Source organism: Maylandia zebra, linkage group LG19, assembly GCF_041146795.1.
Source record: "Maylandia zebra isolate NMK-2024a linkage group LG19, Mzebra_GT3a, whole genome shotgun sequence".
Classification (NCBI taxonomy): Eukaryota; Metazoa; Chordata; class Actinopteri; order Cichliformes; family Cichlidae; genus Maylandia; species Maylandia zebra.
Window position 1 is genome coordinate 18,167,241 of NC_135185.1, and position 14,327 is coordinate 18,181,567.

A 14,327-nucleotide genomic window follows, 5' to 3' on the forward strand; every position below is an offset into this window, starting at 1 on the left:
TGGAAGTGATATCCACTTTACGTGTGTTTATCTGGAACTGTTAAAAGTTGAAACTATTTTTATTTTTATCTATTTATTTACTAGTTCTTACTTCAGCCAGAAAATAAACCTGTCGACGTTTTCCACAAATTATACAATTTTTAAAAGCATTTATATATCCAGCTCTGTCCTGTCCATTATTAGTTTTAATTATAATTGTTAAGCTTTAAAACTGTAATTATTGTTTATACACCGCTGTGTATAAACACATCGCCGTTTTTGACATTTTTAGGCAGGCATCAAGTCTGCCACCTAACCCCGGTGAGAACGGCCCAACGGGGAGGCGGCCTCCCTAACCCCGCCTCCTCCATAAACCAGGAAGATAACCTCACCGAAACCCGTCTTGGTAACGTCAAAACGTCGCTGTGTGCCGGAGAAAAGCAGTAGCAGCAGACAGACTTACAGCTGCGTTACATCGGCAGGAAGATAAACAGCAGATTTCTAGATTCAACACCAGCTGCGTTCCTTTTAACCGAACATAGCAGCCTTTTTAGCTCGGTTAGTTAGCTTGTTTGCTAACTTTAATAGAGACTCTTGGAGAGCTTGCGCAAGAATCATCTCGACCTCCGTTAACATCTCACCATGGGATCCAGAGCGTCCAGATTACTCAGAGAAGAGGAAATTGAAGAAATTAAGAAGGAAACTGGCTGTAAGTTGAGCTCAGAGTATAGAGTTTAGTCCTTGTGTGAAGACAAAACCTCTTGGACATTAGCTAGTTGATTGCTGTACTCTCATATTGAGATGCCTTTGGCTGAATGCTTTTTCTGATTGAGGCTGTACTCATTAACTCTCTATATTTTGCTAGTTTAATCTGTTGCATTATATCGGTGAGGGGTTATTGTGGATTCAGTTGTGTATCAGCTATCTTTGGCTCATCTGATAGTCAAAATCTTTGTCGCCGCAGTTTCCCACAGTCAGATCACTCGCCTGTACAGCCGTTTCACCAGCCTGGATAAAGGGGAAAACGGCACCCTCAGGTGAGCAAAAACATAAACAGGAGCCACAAGCTGCACCTCATTTGTTTTGTTCCTTTACCAGCCCACACTACAAGGACACCGTTATAGAGGTCACCTAAGCAGTTAAGTTTTCTGGTTGACTTGAGAATGAACACACCTCCAAGGGTATTTAAATTGAGAAAATCTTACAGTGTGTATATATATATATATTTTTTTGTTTTACCAAATTTGCCTCTCTGAATGTGGTATTTATATTAATAAATTAGGTCTAAGACAAAGTGTTGTGCTGAGATAAAGGTGGGCAATGTGAGATCTGTCTCATTTCAGTGATGAAATCATGTAATGAATCTTTCTCCTGTCACTGACTATTCATCTGGTTCAGATTCTGTCTTAACTGATAGGTGAAGAGACTGGTAATCATTAAGCAGCTAAAATTTAAATTTGATGGCCCTTTGGCTATTTGAAAATGATTCCTTGAAGGGGAAAGGACAGTCAGTTTCTCAAGGGCAGACGGAACACCCCCCCCCCCCCCCCCCCCCCCCATACACACACACACACACAACTCTGTTTGGTTTCATTCAACTTGGATATATGAAAGATGTTGTGTTTACAGATAATAAGTTCCTGGCTATACTTTTTTTTTTTTTTCCTTGCTCAAGTGCTTCCAGTCACAGTAGAAGTCACGTTTGTTCAGTGTGACTTCCTTATCGTTTCATTAGTTTTCACAACAGTGAGATTTCACAGATTTGTTTCTAGTCCAACCAACTGGAGTAAGAAAATTTTTCAGTGTGTAACAAATCTGAACAATGATTTTAACAAATTTTTTTTTTTGTTCTAATAAACAAATGATGATTTATGTCATATATCACTCATCACATGACCTCATAAGTTTTGCTATGTGTCATGTCTTAGTAAAGCTCATCAACTCTCAGTATAAGACTGGTGAATTGTTAGGTAAAAATGAACAGTTAAAACATACTGAGTTTAGAATTTAACTTTGATCACGTCTCCTTATTTTTACAGTCGAGAAGATTTCCAGAGAATCCCCGAGTTGGCCATCAACCCTCTGGGAGATAGAATCATCAATGCATTCTTTCCTGAGGGGTGAGTAGTCTGTGTTATTGCTCTGCAGTAGTTTGGATAGCTTGTTTTTGCACTACTATAAAATTGAGTCACCAGCACCATCGCCACAAAGCTGGACCAGGCTTTCAGTTGTGGTTTCCTGACTGCAGGCTGGAGAAGCTCAGTCCTTACTGCCAAGTCTGCGTGGAAGTAAATCAAATGGGGTTTTGAGTTGTATACTTGACAGTTATTTGGATGTTTTCATCACTGTGGGAGGGAAAAAAAACCCAAACAGATGTCTTTAGATATATCATTAAAATTCTAAAAGGTCACATGTGTAGGCGTTGTAATTGCAGCTCTGTGTTTTAATGGTTTCAGACGGATTCTGGCTTCTCTGGTTTTGGCCTGTTTGTTTTAAACAACTTTATGTAGAAACCATTCCAATCTGCATGTTGGTGTTAGGTTACTAGCTCATTGTGGTGTCCACAATACGCATTTGAGCACAAAGGTAATCTGACTGAACTTTCCAGAGAGTTATAGTAGATATTTCGTGCTTGTGATTTTTAGAGAGGACCAGGTAAATTTCCGGGGTTTCATGCGGACCCTGGCTCACTTCAGACCAATCGAAGACAATGAGAAGAACAAGAACCCAGCTACAGAGCCCCTGAACAGCAGGACAAACAAGCTGCTTTGTGAGTGTTGGGGTGTAACTGGTATCATCTTAGCGTCGGTTTAAGAGTATGTGACTTACCTGTTTCTTTCTATTCAGTTGCTTTCCGTCTGTATGACCTGGACAGAGATGACAAGATCTCCCGAGATGAGCTCCTGCAGGTGAGTGGATTGACTTGGAGTCATCATGTAGTTTGTGGTTCACACAGTATGTCACACAGTGAATAATTAGTGTGTTTAAACATTACAGAGTCTTTTGGCAACTGTGGGGCTTACAAGAAAAATTAATATCTCTAATTCTACACCCATTTATCAGAAGTTCAGTCAGCCCTGTGTTGTCATTCTTTAGTTGAGACGTCATGTATCATTTTTCCGAGGTCAAATTGTAATTTCCCAAATAAAAACATCAGCATACAGGTTAAATTTTACATGCATGGGATTGTCGTCTGTTAATATAGCAAAAACTGTAACATTTATAAGAAACCTCTATGTCATATTAACTTACTTTTCTGTATAATTTCACTAGAATACATCAGAACAGAAGGATGTCAAACTTCCCTCTCTTCTCTATTCTTGTTGCAGTTCACACACAAGTTTTAAGTTGATTTTTTTTGTTTTTCTCTCGGTGAAAGATAATTTGTGACTTCCACTTAGGCTAAATCTGATCTAAATGAGGTGATGAATGCAATCAATTTTAACCACAATTCCATAAATTCATCCTGCTGTAAATGTGAGCAAATGACTCCTTCCTTTACGTAGATTTCATAAATGATTTTGAGCCAGCCTTCAGCGTGTAACCACATCTTTATTTCGCTTTTGCTTTCCATGTATTTTTATTTGTATTTGTCTTCTTTAGCTTGAATGTTCTGTGCTCAAATGTTCCCAGATAGATACTCAGAACGCAATTAATGGTAATGATTAGCTACTGTTAGTCCGTATAACCTCCAGCACTTTGTTCCTACTCTTTGGTGTCTTTTATGGTAGGAGTAATAAAATAAAAGTCAACATTTTTCTAATCGGATCCACTCCAAGTACGTGAAACAGTATTTGGGTTGAGATTTGTGTCATTTTAATCCCAGTCCCCTGTAGATAGAACTATTTTGACTTCAAATTCTCATATGTCTTTAATATGGTGGCTGTTTGCATCCGAGGCCTCTTGGAAGCCCTCATAAAGTCTGGATATGATTTCATACCTACCTTCTTGCTTGTACATTACAGAATGTAAGACCTTTTCAGTTGCTACTTTTCCTTTCGGTGAATATCAGTTATTATTTCTGTAAATTTATATCTACAGACTGTATGTTTGACAAATGAACAAGTGCTATTGCACCACATTTGTTTTAAAGTGTTTTACAGAGAGGAGGATTTCACCATCAAAGAAGACTTTGCCCTTGTGCTGATAATGATGTGATATCTCACCTTAACTACAGGCTGATCCTTCCCAGACAGTCTAATATCCTGTCCTTTGCACTCCCTCTGTGTTATTTGTCGTCCCGCTTTAAAGCGGGTCAAGCTCAGTGACATTCTCTGACCTGTAATTGCTATAAGCTCAGGGTTAATGACTCAGCCACACCTCTTGTTTTGCGCAAAACATTTCACTGTGTCACCTGCTTTGTGTAATGCATGAACCTGTAGGGCTAAATGTACTATTTGTGCACTCGTTTTTCACTCATTATGCGTGCACCATCAGTTATTATCATGTATTTCCTAGTCAAGTGTGGCTTTGCCAATGAACCAAAATAGCTACAAATGATCTTGTGTGATCTTGCAAAAATATACGTCACCTTGTTATTTGGTGACTCTTAAAAATAGATTTTGCTGGTTTGTTCCAGGTCTTGCGGATGATGGTTGGAGTTAACATTTCAGATGAACAACTCGGCAGCATTGCTGATAGGACCATCCAGGAGGCTGACACAAACGGAGATAGCTGCATTTCCTTCAATGAGTTTATTAAGGCAAGCTTTGTGGTCAACATACATATTTGTACTGTTATGTGGTTTCCTTTTTAAGTTAACCACTGAAGCATTGCTGCTAAACTTAAAATGACATAACAGATGCTGTTTGAAGGATTCTTTTTAATTAAAAACTGACCACTACCATGTGCAGGTATATTTTTAGCATCTGAGGCCTCAGTGGTACACAAACTAGAACCCAAGACTAACCACAGAAAAGAAGGAAATATATATATCTATCAAGCATGCATTTTGCATAGCAGAGCATGGTTTTCCAGAGGACAAAAATTTGATTGTGTATCTATGTTAGTTATTAAGAGAGGATGAGGATGAAATAATCCCAGTTAATTCAGGCCTTGGTTTTCACAGTTTGATTTGTGTGGACATTTACAAGTAAGTTAAACTGTCTCAACCTCTAACTCTTCTAAAGACTTGTTTTAGTTAATATATAATGTGCTATTTTCAGCTTATAGTGACAGTTAAAGGTGTTTTATGGGGTAGCTGGACAAAAATGTCACACTGTGTAACATTGAGATTTAAATAGTTTGTGTGGGACTGAAGTCGTAGTGGTGTAATGGGTGAACCAGCACCCAGGACAGGGGTGATGGTTAACTGAAATGGCAGGAGAGCTTTGACTTGTTTTTGGGATTGATTTAAAACAGATGTTCTTTTAAGGCCCAGCCGCAAATGTAAACTTTAGAGCAGCACATTTTTCTGTAGTATAAACTTTTCTTGTTTTTGTTTGTTTATTCGCAGGTCTTGGAAAAGGTGGATGTGGAACAGAAGATGAGCATCCGGTTCCTGCACTAAAGTTTCATTATTGTTATCATTTTTTTTTTTTGTAATTCTATTTAGAGTAGCGCTTGAACATGTCCGTTGATTTCAAGACACAATCTCATCCGGCTGCTCAACGAGCTGCTGTGGCCCACGCTATGGGTTCAGTCCTTCAGGCCAAGCATTGGGTGGATACCATAATAAATCTTGAGTTTCGGCCTTTGCACTGCTCTGTAAACAAAGGGAAACGTTGCGTGCCTTGGGTTGTTTTATGCAATGTCACTATGTATTTTTTTCCCCAGTAATGATACATTCTTTATTAGGAAACTTTTTAGAGGATCGTAGTTATTACCACTTCTGTTCATTTTTCACATGAACATTTAAATATTTATAGCGTGGCAGATTAACTTTTTGCTATCGCAGTAGGTAAGTTTATAAGTTTATTTATGCTGCTCCACTGATATTTAGCCCATGCTGCATCTTTGTCCATGTAAATATGCAAAGATTCAAAATTGTGTGATTCCACTTCAAAATGTCAGTGTTTTAATGCCATCTGTTATGAATTGTTTCCTTTGAGCGAGCCAGACCAGCCAATCCGAGTTTGTCTCTTGAAGCAAAATCGGACTGACCTGTTCCTCAGGTTCTTGTGTAATTCACTGAAGTGTCTGGTTCCCCTTTGTAAGTTATTAGCTAAACAGTAACCCATGGCCATGTTTGTGTACGGTTTCATATAATTAACAGAGCTGCTGCCAGTAGAATCTAAAGCTACTTTTAGCTGCTCCCGTATTTACAGTGGGTAGGACCACATGTTTGATGTTGGCAGTTTTTAAGCCGGATGCCCTTCACGACTGGGATCAAACCCTGGAATCTCATTTGTTAGATGAATGTGTAAACCACTACACCGTGGATCAACTGCTACCTGTAGACTCAAATTATGGGCCTGTTGGAGCCACTGGAGTGCCTCACTCAATTAGAGGTGAGAACGGTGGCATGGAGATTTCAAAAATGCTGGTGTCTCATCAGTATGTGAGACTTTCACAGCAGGTTTTTTGATATCTTCAAAAAGTATCTGCCACCTGGACCAGCCCTCAAAGGCTTTAAGACTTAAAGAAGGCCTTGCTATAAGTACTGTTTTGGAAATTGGGCTGTGGGATCAGCTAGTCTGTAGACTTAGAGCAGGCAAAGATAACATACTGTGCTTTTACTCATTTGATCAGTTTCCCTGCAGCTAAGGAAAAATGCTGATTTCTCCTCTGCTCTGTATTTCTTAGAATGTCTTTCCTCACTGACCAGCGCCTGATGCATTGGGCTTATTATTTTTTTTGGGACATGTCACTGTGCATGACCCCTTTTAAATCTTTAATGTGAGTCTGTGAAGTCATTACTAGAGCACCCTCCAGTGCAGGAAACACAGCTCAACCATTTTATCAATCATTCTGTGATCATCAGTCAGATGTGAATCACGTTATGTGATGTTGGTCGAGGTATTATCAAAGTGATTCAGGAATTTGATTTGAATAAAAATAAGTGCCATGCTTCTTTGTCTCATTTATTGGGATGTTCTTATGACACTTTTTTGTGCTACTCACAGTTTACATCCAGCTTGGCAATTTTATTTATTTATTCTTTAGGAATTAAAAAATTGTAGAGTGTGATAAAATTAGAATATAACAGACTACAACTTCATATGTTAATGTTGATTTCTTGGATTAAATATTTGGCTGATAACAATGACAACAGTGACAAATAATATACTGTAGATATACTTACTATATTTATAGGGATATAAAGTGGACCTATCATGGTTTTCCTTCTTTTTCTGTGTGACATACTGTTAGAACTGTGGATACTAACCATATCCAGATTTCCACATGATGAGGTCAGTGTGTACAAAGTGATCCCATGTTAACAAACTCTTAGACTTTGGACTGCTTACGCTTGGTATTCTTAATACGGTCATCTCAGCAACCGTGGGCACAGATCTCCCATTTAGAAGAAAATTGTATTATCTGTGGAACCTCAAAGGGAGAGGAGTTAAAGCAGCCAGTTATAAGTGGATGGCCCAGAAATATCAAAAATCTTCCATAAAAATCTATGGGAGGATTCTGGAAATGTTAAAGGTGACATTTATCAGATCACTGCCCCCACAAAGCTAATCAACAGTTGACACAGGAAACAGATCATCATGTTACACTGATGCAGGCACACAGCAGATATTCATAAATAATAATCACCTGCTGAGTTTTAGACTTGCTATAGTGCACTAAGGCCCTGAATAGGAGAGACAGTGATTATGTGGAAATTTGAATCATCTCAATCAAAACATAATAACACGCTTTATTATTGTTTTCTGCTAATAATAAAGCTCTGGATGGTGGTCTTTGAAAATTGTAATTTGTAAAAGCACTGTACCTTTACATTTAGCACAAGGCCGCCATTTCTCTTGTCTGGCTGGTGGGAAGCAGCTATGGTTTAAACAACACTCAACCCTGTTACCAATGCCCTAGAACCTGAAAAATCACCTTAATAGAGAATTTTCACTCATTCAAGCAACTTTTGACATCCTTGCCCAAGTTTTTAATAGTCACATGTTTTCCCTCAGTAATTTCTGTATTTATTTTCAAATATATGCTTAAATACACTATCAATATAATGAATACATTTATCATAAAGGCAACAGATTAAACCCCTTTGTGAGCTAATAAAAATATTTTTGCTTACTTTTATTGAAAATGATATGGTGACATGGTTACATTTTAAGAAATTTTACTTAACAGTATTTTATATGTTTTTAACGTTTTTATAAAGTTGATTTCAGTATGCACGGTAACAAGGTTGCAATAAGTGCTAATATTGGTGTTTTCTCAAAAACAGAAGCAAGTTGTGGAGTGTAATGCACTGTGGGAGTCAAGGACAAGTGTATTTATGTAAATAAAGGAAGGAAACTTTACCTTGTCTTATTTTGGAATTATGGGTAATATTGTCGCATTGGTTAGCGTGACACTCTAGTCAGAAGGAACACCACAAGCAGTGCATGATTACTGTTCTAGTAAAAGTGGTTTAACAAGCGTAAAAAACAACAACAAAAAACATGTATAAACAAAATGAACCGTGGATTTGTAACTATTTTAGATGTTAGATATGACATGTGGCATTCAAGGAGTTTAAAAAATCGTAAATATTGGCAAATACAATAAACACTGGTAGTCATTAACGGAGTCAACGGCGATAGCAATAAAATAAATAAGAAATATACTGAGATTTATTATTTTTGAATTCAGATATGGTTTTAATGTAATACGCAGTTTCCTTTTTAAACGTTGTGGAAAAACTAGAGTAAATAAATTTGTGAGTTTGGTACTTTCCGAAGATTAACCGCATATCCCTTTTTCTGTGTTAATTATTTGTTATATTAAATAGGTTTGAATTTTAGTATTTTGTCTTTGGGGCAAATGTAATTCACACAACCAACATATTTTTTTATTATTATTGTTTGTATGGATTATTTTCAAGTTTTTTGGGTGACCCAGTTAGCGGCAGTGAAGCGTTCCATGTTCAGGACACAAGAAGAACAACTTCCGGGGCGGGTTTAATGTTGATTGACAGCCATCCAGCGCAATCCTTTTCCCGTTAGCTCGTAGTAGCGGAGCGAAAATGGCGTAGAGCGGAGGTGTTCAGGAGAACAGGACGACAGGACCTTCTTCTCTCCTCGTTTGTGGTAACCGGGGAAAGAAGAGGGTCCAGAACTTTATTTCTTCGCCGCTGCGGTTTCTCTTAGTAAGATAAATCAGACAGTCGTTCGTTTGGGAGTCCTAAATGTGTCCTGGTAGCGGAAGAAACACCCTCTCCTCCCCACGGCTTTTGTTTACCATTGTGTGCAACTGCAGCTCAGACCACAGAGGAAATATCTCTGCATCCTTTCGGTCTAACTCGCATCAAGGTCAGTGCTTCGGTCAGCTTTTACTTAAACCTCTGTCTTCACTTTTTGAAAACTGATGACAATTGCATGCCAGCGGACTTCTACGTTGTGTTATTTGAGTTATTTTAAGGAGTCGTCTGTACATTAACCGAAAGTCACACCATCAAAAATTGTTTGTCTGCATTAAATGACACTGTGTCCATTAAGCACCATAAGATTCTACTGTAATCTCTGTTTAAAGCTGAAATGATTCGTAATCGAATAAATTAACTTAAGGAGCAGAATCGATTGCAGCATTATATAATGCATTCATTATGCAGTACTGTGTAAAACTCTTGAGCCACCCTTCATTTCTATGAATTTTTTTTCCACGGAGTCAACCTAAATTATTATTATTTTTCAAAGTGGCTTCAGGCTTTCTCTCCCTCCTTGTTTCCCTTGTTTGATGTTTCTTTTGGGGGGGGGGGGGGGGGTTGACATTGGCTGCTTTTTCACTCATTTTCAATCCAGTCATGATATTTCATTTATTTGTTTAAGTGTTTAAGCCATTTAATAATCACCTCGTCATTGAAGCACAAAAAAGGCACTTAGCTCAAGGGATGACCTGTGTTCTTCTGTTTACACATAACAGACAGCTTAGAGAAAATAAAACAGATTTTTGAGACAGAACAAAACAAAGGCAGTGAACATCCAAAGAAGAGTTTTGAATTTACTTCAATATTGAATATTTACCATTTGCTGAGATAAAATATAAAGAAATCAAGAATGGCTTAAGATTTTTGTACATCACTGCATATCTAATTGTTCCAAATGCAATGAGAGAATGTGCTGAGTATAATTATGAATAATGGTCATATTTCTTCTATGAAGGTAACATGTGAATTGTTATTTTAGGAATAAACCGTCATTTAATGGAGTCATGAATCCTCTGCAAGTGATATTGCTTTGCAAATTTACCCCAGCAACACCAACATGTAACATCCGCCACCACCAAGACATTTGGAGGTAAACGGACACTATCAAGATGACCTCATTTGGGCTTCTGGGACACTGGTGCTCTCCTTCCTGCTGGGACATTAACCACTTCTCCTCCACAGCATCCCACGGATCATCAGTGAACACCATCTGTTGAAATTTTGGGCGGTCGGACTTACATGATGCACACTGCTTATGCCTACATGTAGCCTAGTATTATTTTGTCTGCCTGAAAGTCCTTTAGAAATACGCGTGACATTCTCGTCAGGCTGCATGTAAACATAGTCTCTACTTCCCAAATAGTAAGAAAGGAAAAAATTACTTCACCACAGTTACAAAAAACAGTTTGATAAAGAACAAAGTAACTGCTCCCAATTTTCTGGGAAACATAGCAAAAGACACAAGATACTGTAGCAAAGATCAAGGCCTGTGATTTTCATTAGACTCATTGGGTGTGTTAATGTTTTGTTTTTTGCTCTACCTCATTGCCATGGGAAGTCCAACAGCATGGACGAGGAGAGTGGTGAATTAGCTAAAAGGCTGTCAAGTGCCACAGAAAGTTGTATAATGTTGGATGATTAGTTTTGTTTCTGGGGGTCAAAAAGTGAGGTTGTAAATGGGAGAAGACTGAGCAGCACACAAGCACACGATGCACACTTTCACTCATTTTGGGTAAAACAAAAACAAAAAACCACTGAACCACTCAAACTGTGGTCTCCTATGCATCTGTTTTGCATTGTATTGTGCTCTCCTTTGTCAGGTCGGCAGGTGTTTCTTTACAAATAGCACATAGAGATAAAATTGGGAAGTTTTCCTTTTAATGTTGAGTCCTTTACGTAGAAATCTGGCAACTTGTATTATTTCAGATTTGTCTCCTGAAGCATTCTGATTCAGTTTTCCTTCATCTGGTCTCTTTCAATTTAAATTTTCAATTTAACATGTTTTTATTTAGTTTTTTCCCATGTAAATTGCTGGGAGGTTTTTTCCCCCCCTCCTGCATGTAGGGCGTGTATAATGGGACATTCAGGTTGAGATAGATTTTCAGTTTTGATTTCTTTTAAGGAATTGTGAGAAGATGCAATCAGATTTTCTTTATCAAACATGCTTTATCTCATCCAAAAACCTGGTCTCATTTTTCTTTTTCTTTATTTTTTTATTTTAACAGAAGTAAAATGCAGTCACTTGAGGAAGAAAATGACAGTTTCCCACTGAATTACCCAGGTAATTATCTCAGATTTCAGAGATTAGTGAAATTACTCCTAGAAGAAGCTTTACATTTAATTTAGAGATCCACCCAATGGAATCAAACAAAGTCCTGCTTGTTTATTTTAATCTAGTGTAGCTTTTTCTTTAGGTAGATAGCTCATCTTGGTCTGTCGGACATTATGGTGTTTCTTTAGGATCAGCCGAACAAAAAAATTCTTCGCAGCTCAGTTGATGTTCATGCATCTAAACTGCATTCAGGTATGTATTTGAAAGCATAAACAAGTGGCAAAGAGTAGGCTGGTCAGAGCTTCTCATGATAATGGTAACGTAATCTAATGAAATGCATAATTGTTCCTCAAATGAATGCATGCTGCTTCTGTGCATTTTCTTTCTTTTGTTCACGTTTGTGATTTTTCAAAGGAAAAAAAATCACATTTTACCGGGATTTGTGCAATATTTTATCCTAACTGTCATGTTGTTGACCAAACTGTATATTGTATAAACAAGTGACAAGTTGTTTGAAAGCAACAAAATCACCAATGTCTTCCATTAAGATATGTATAGACTCATGTGCATTAGCTTATTTAGCGGGACTGTGGTGCCAACATTATAGTAGCCGTGCATGACCAGTAGTGATGCTTGCTTCATGAGGAATAGTGAAATCGATTTCTAGGCTAAGCTGGAGCGCCAAACTTTGGAAACTATTTCAGCGAAGTTAAAGGGTGGTAGACTTAGGTACATTTAAATACACTGCATAGAGACACAGCTTTACTCTAAACTCTACTGCAAAATCTCATTTTCATCACATGGCTAGTTTGTGCAATCGAAATACAACTAATGTAAGGCACAATCAGGGTAAGTTAAGTATTTAAACAAGTCATTTACTATAGCATATATGCTTAAAATAAGTAACTTCTTTTATTTATGCACTATAAAGCATTAAAAGAATTAGTTAATATGCAAAAGCCAAAAATCTCTCAAGTCTCACGTGTGATGGTGACGAAGAAATGTTCTATTGGGAATGAGATTAAATTTAATCCTAGATTTGGATCTGATTGGTAAGGATCTGAAATTGACTTTTAGTCCTAGAATAATGATCTCTCAATGACATCACATTGTACATATTACCTCATAGTTTTGGGATTCAGAGCGTTATATTTAATTCCATAAAATTGTATTTGATTAGAGTTTTAGAAGCAATAACCTACAATAATGCATGAGTTTAGTGCCCGGGTGAAAGTGTTTTAAAGGTTTCTGTAGCATCACATGGAAAGGGTTATATTCACCCGTTTTTATTTTATTTATTTTTTGCTCATGCAGTCGATTACACTTCTTTCATTGGGGAGTTATGGATTTATCACTGAAAGCTTAGGATATTTTCTGCAGAACAAAGTGTATTCTAGAACAGCTGTAGCGTCATGTTATTACATCAGTACACGAGAGATGCTTTAAACTTCAATCGTAGCATTTTTACATCCATTCAAAGCCCACTTCTTATTTAGAAATAAATATTGAAGTAATTCTGTAACTGTAAAGGCCTCACTGAGCGAACTTGACACTTGTTTGAAAAGCACTTTCTCTCTCTATGTACTGACTTGCACCGTCATCATCTCCACCCTGTCTTGGATACTTTGTTCTAACAACCCTGTAATGCTCTTTCTTGGAATTTGTAATCAAAAATTTATAAGCAAGTAGACATCTAGCAACATTAATATATGGGTTTGAAAAATATGCATGTCTTAGCAGAATAATGAATGATTTGTATTGCATGCAATAATCCAACTTTGTAATGTGAATGAGTGTAATTAGGAAACTGAAATGTTCATTTTGGATGTTCTGTCAGGACTTGTTTGACACAACGGCTTTACAGACTACCTGCTAGTTTGATACAGTAAAGAACAGAGTAGTTCTCCATTGTGTCAAATATGACCTGACAGTGTAGCCACAGTGCAGCTGAAAAACAAATCAACCTTTGTTCCCATTAAGGAAAAAAAAATATATATATCAAGAGCTTAGGTAAGATTAACGACATCACTTTGTTGATCAACTTTTCCCACAGAGGACGTGGACTGTGTAGAAACTATGCACTCCAGAGGGAGGAAATGGGCATGCTTGTTATGTGTGAGCCTCTTGTCTGGTTTTGTATTAACTTTAAAAAGAAAAAAGAATCTGTATCAGAAGTTAAGCAATAAAACGCAGCATGGTGCCAATTAAATTTTTGGGTGTCGACTACAGTTTGAATGCCATATAACACAAACCAACAAACCAAAAGTTTGTTGTCCTTAATACCACTCTGAGGCTGGTTACACACCAGAAAATGATTACTGAAGGAAGATTTGAACCTAATTCTAGCTTGGTTTGAAGATTGTAAGCAGGAACAAAACCACCTTTGCTCTCACTGAACTGTTGATCCTAAAATCGTGGGAACAATTAACTTTATTAACAAAATAGCATTTACAGCAAATACATGAGATATACACTCACTGGCCACTTTATTAGGTTCAACTGCTTTATAATAGAATTATCTAAGCAGTCGATCACATGGCAGCAATTCAAAGCATTGAGGGCTGTGTTTGTTGTTGAGATGATCTACTGACGTTTAAACCGAGCGTCAGAGCGGGGAGAAAAAGTAATTTACTGACACTGAATGTGACAGGGTTGTTTGAATGAGTATGGCAGAAACTGCTGTCAACAATAATAATTTAGATTAGCAGTTATGCACCCATTCAGGCTATGCAAAAAAAAAAAAACATGTCTTAAAACATAATATGTCCA

At 37.5% G+C, this 14,327-nt stretch overlaps 1 protein-coding gene and 1 long non-coding RNA gene across 2 annotated transcripts; both read left to right on the plus strand.

Annotated features, from left to right (window-relative positions):
* Nucleotides 1-337: 337 nt before the first annotated feature.
* Nucleotides 338-6,990, plus strand: chp1 (calcineurin-like EF-hand protein 1). The gene is made up of 7 exons (XM_004539955.5): nucleotides 338-688; nucleotides 944-1,016; nucleotides 2,019-2,099; nucleotides 2,625-2,749; nucleotides 2,827-2,888; nucleotides 4,559-4,681; nucleotides 5,435-6,990. Exons 1-7 carry the CDS (start codon nucleotides 622-624, stop codon nucleotides 5,486-5,488), a joined length of 585 nt encoding a protein of 194 aa, XP_004540012.1. The 5' UTR covers nucleotides 338-621; the 3' UTR covers nucleotides 5,489-6,990.
* Nucleotides 6,991-9,061: 2,071 nt separating this feature from the next.
* On the plus strand, nucleotides 9,062-13,767 carry LOC105941168 (uncharacterized). The gene is made up of 2 exons (XR_001167794.5): nucleotides 9,062-9,392; nucleotides 10,266-13,767. It is a non-coding gene; the product is annotated as an uncharacterized LOC105941168 (long non-coding RNA).
* Nucleotides 13,768-14,327: the final 560 nt, after the last annotated feature.

Excerpts from the sequence above, each read along its gene's own strand:
- chp1 (XM_004539955.5), top strand. The coding sequence starts at position 622 with ATGGGATCCAGAGCGTCCAGATTACTCAGAGAAGAGGAAATTGAAGAA. Across the intron at positions 1,017-2,018 it reads GGGGAAAACGGCACCCTCAG|TCGAGAAGATTTCCAGAGAA; the intron begins GTGAGCAAAAAC and ends TTATTTTTACAG. Across the intron at positions 2,100-2,624 it reads AATGCATTCTTTCCTGAGGG|AGAGGACCAGGTAAATTTCC; the intron begins GTGAGTAGTCTG and ends TGTGATTTTTAG.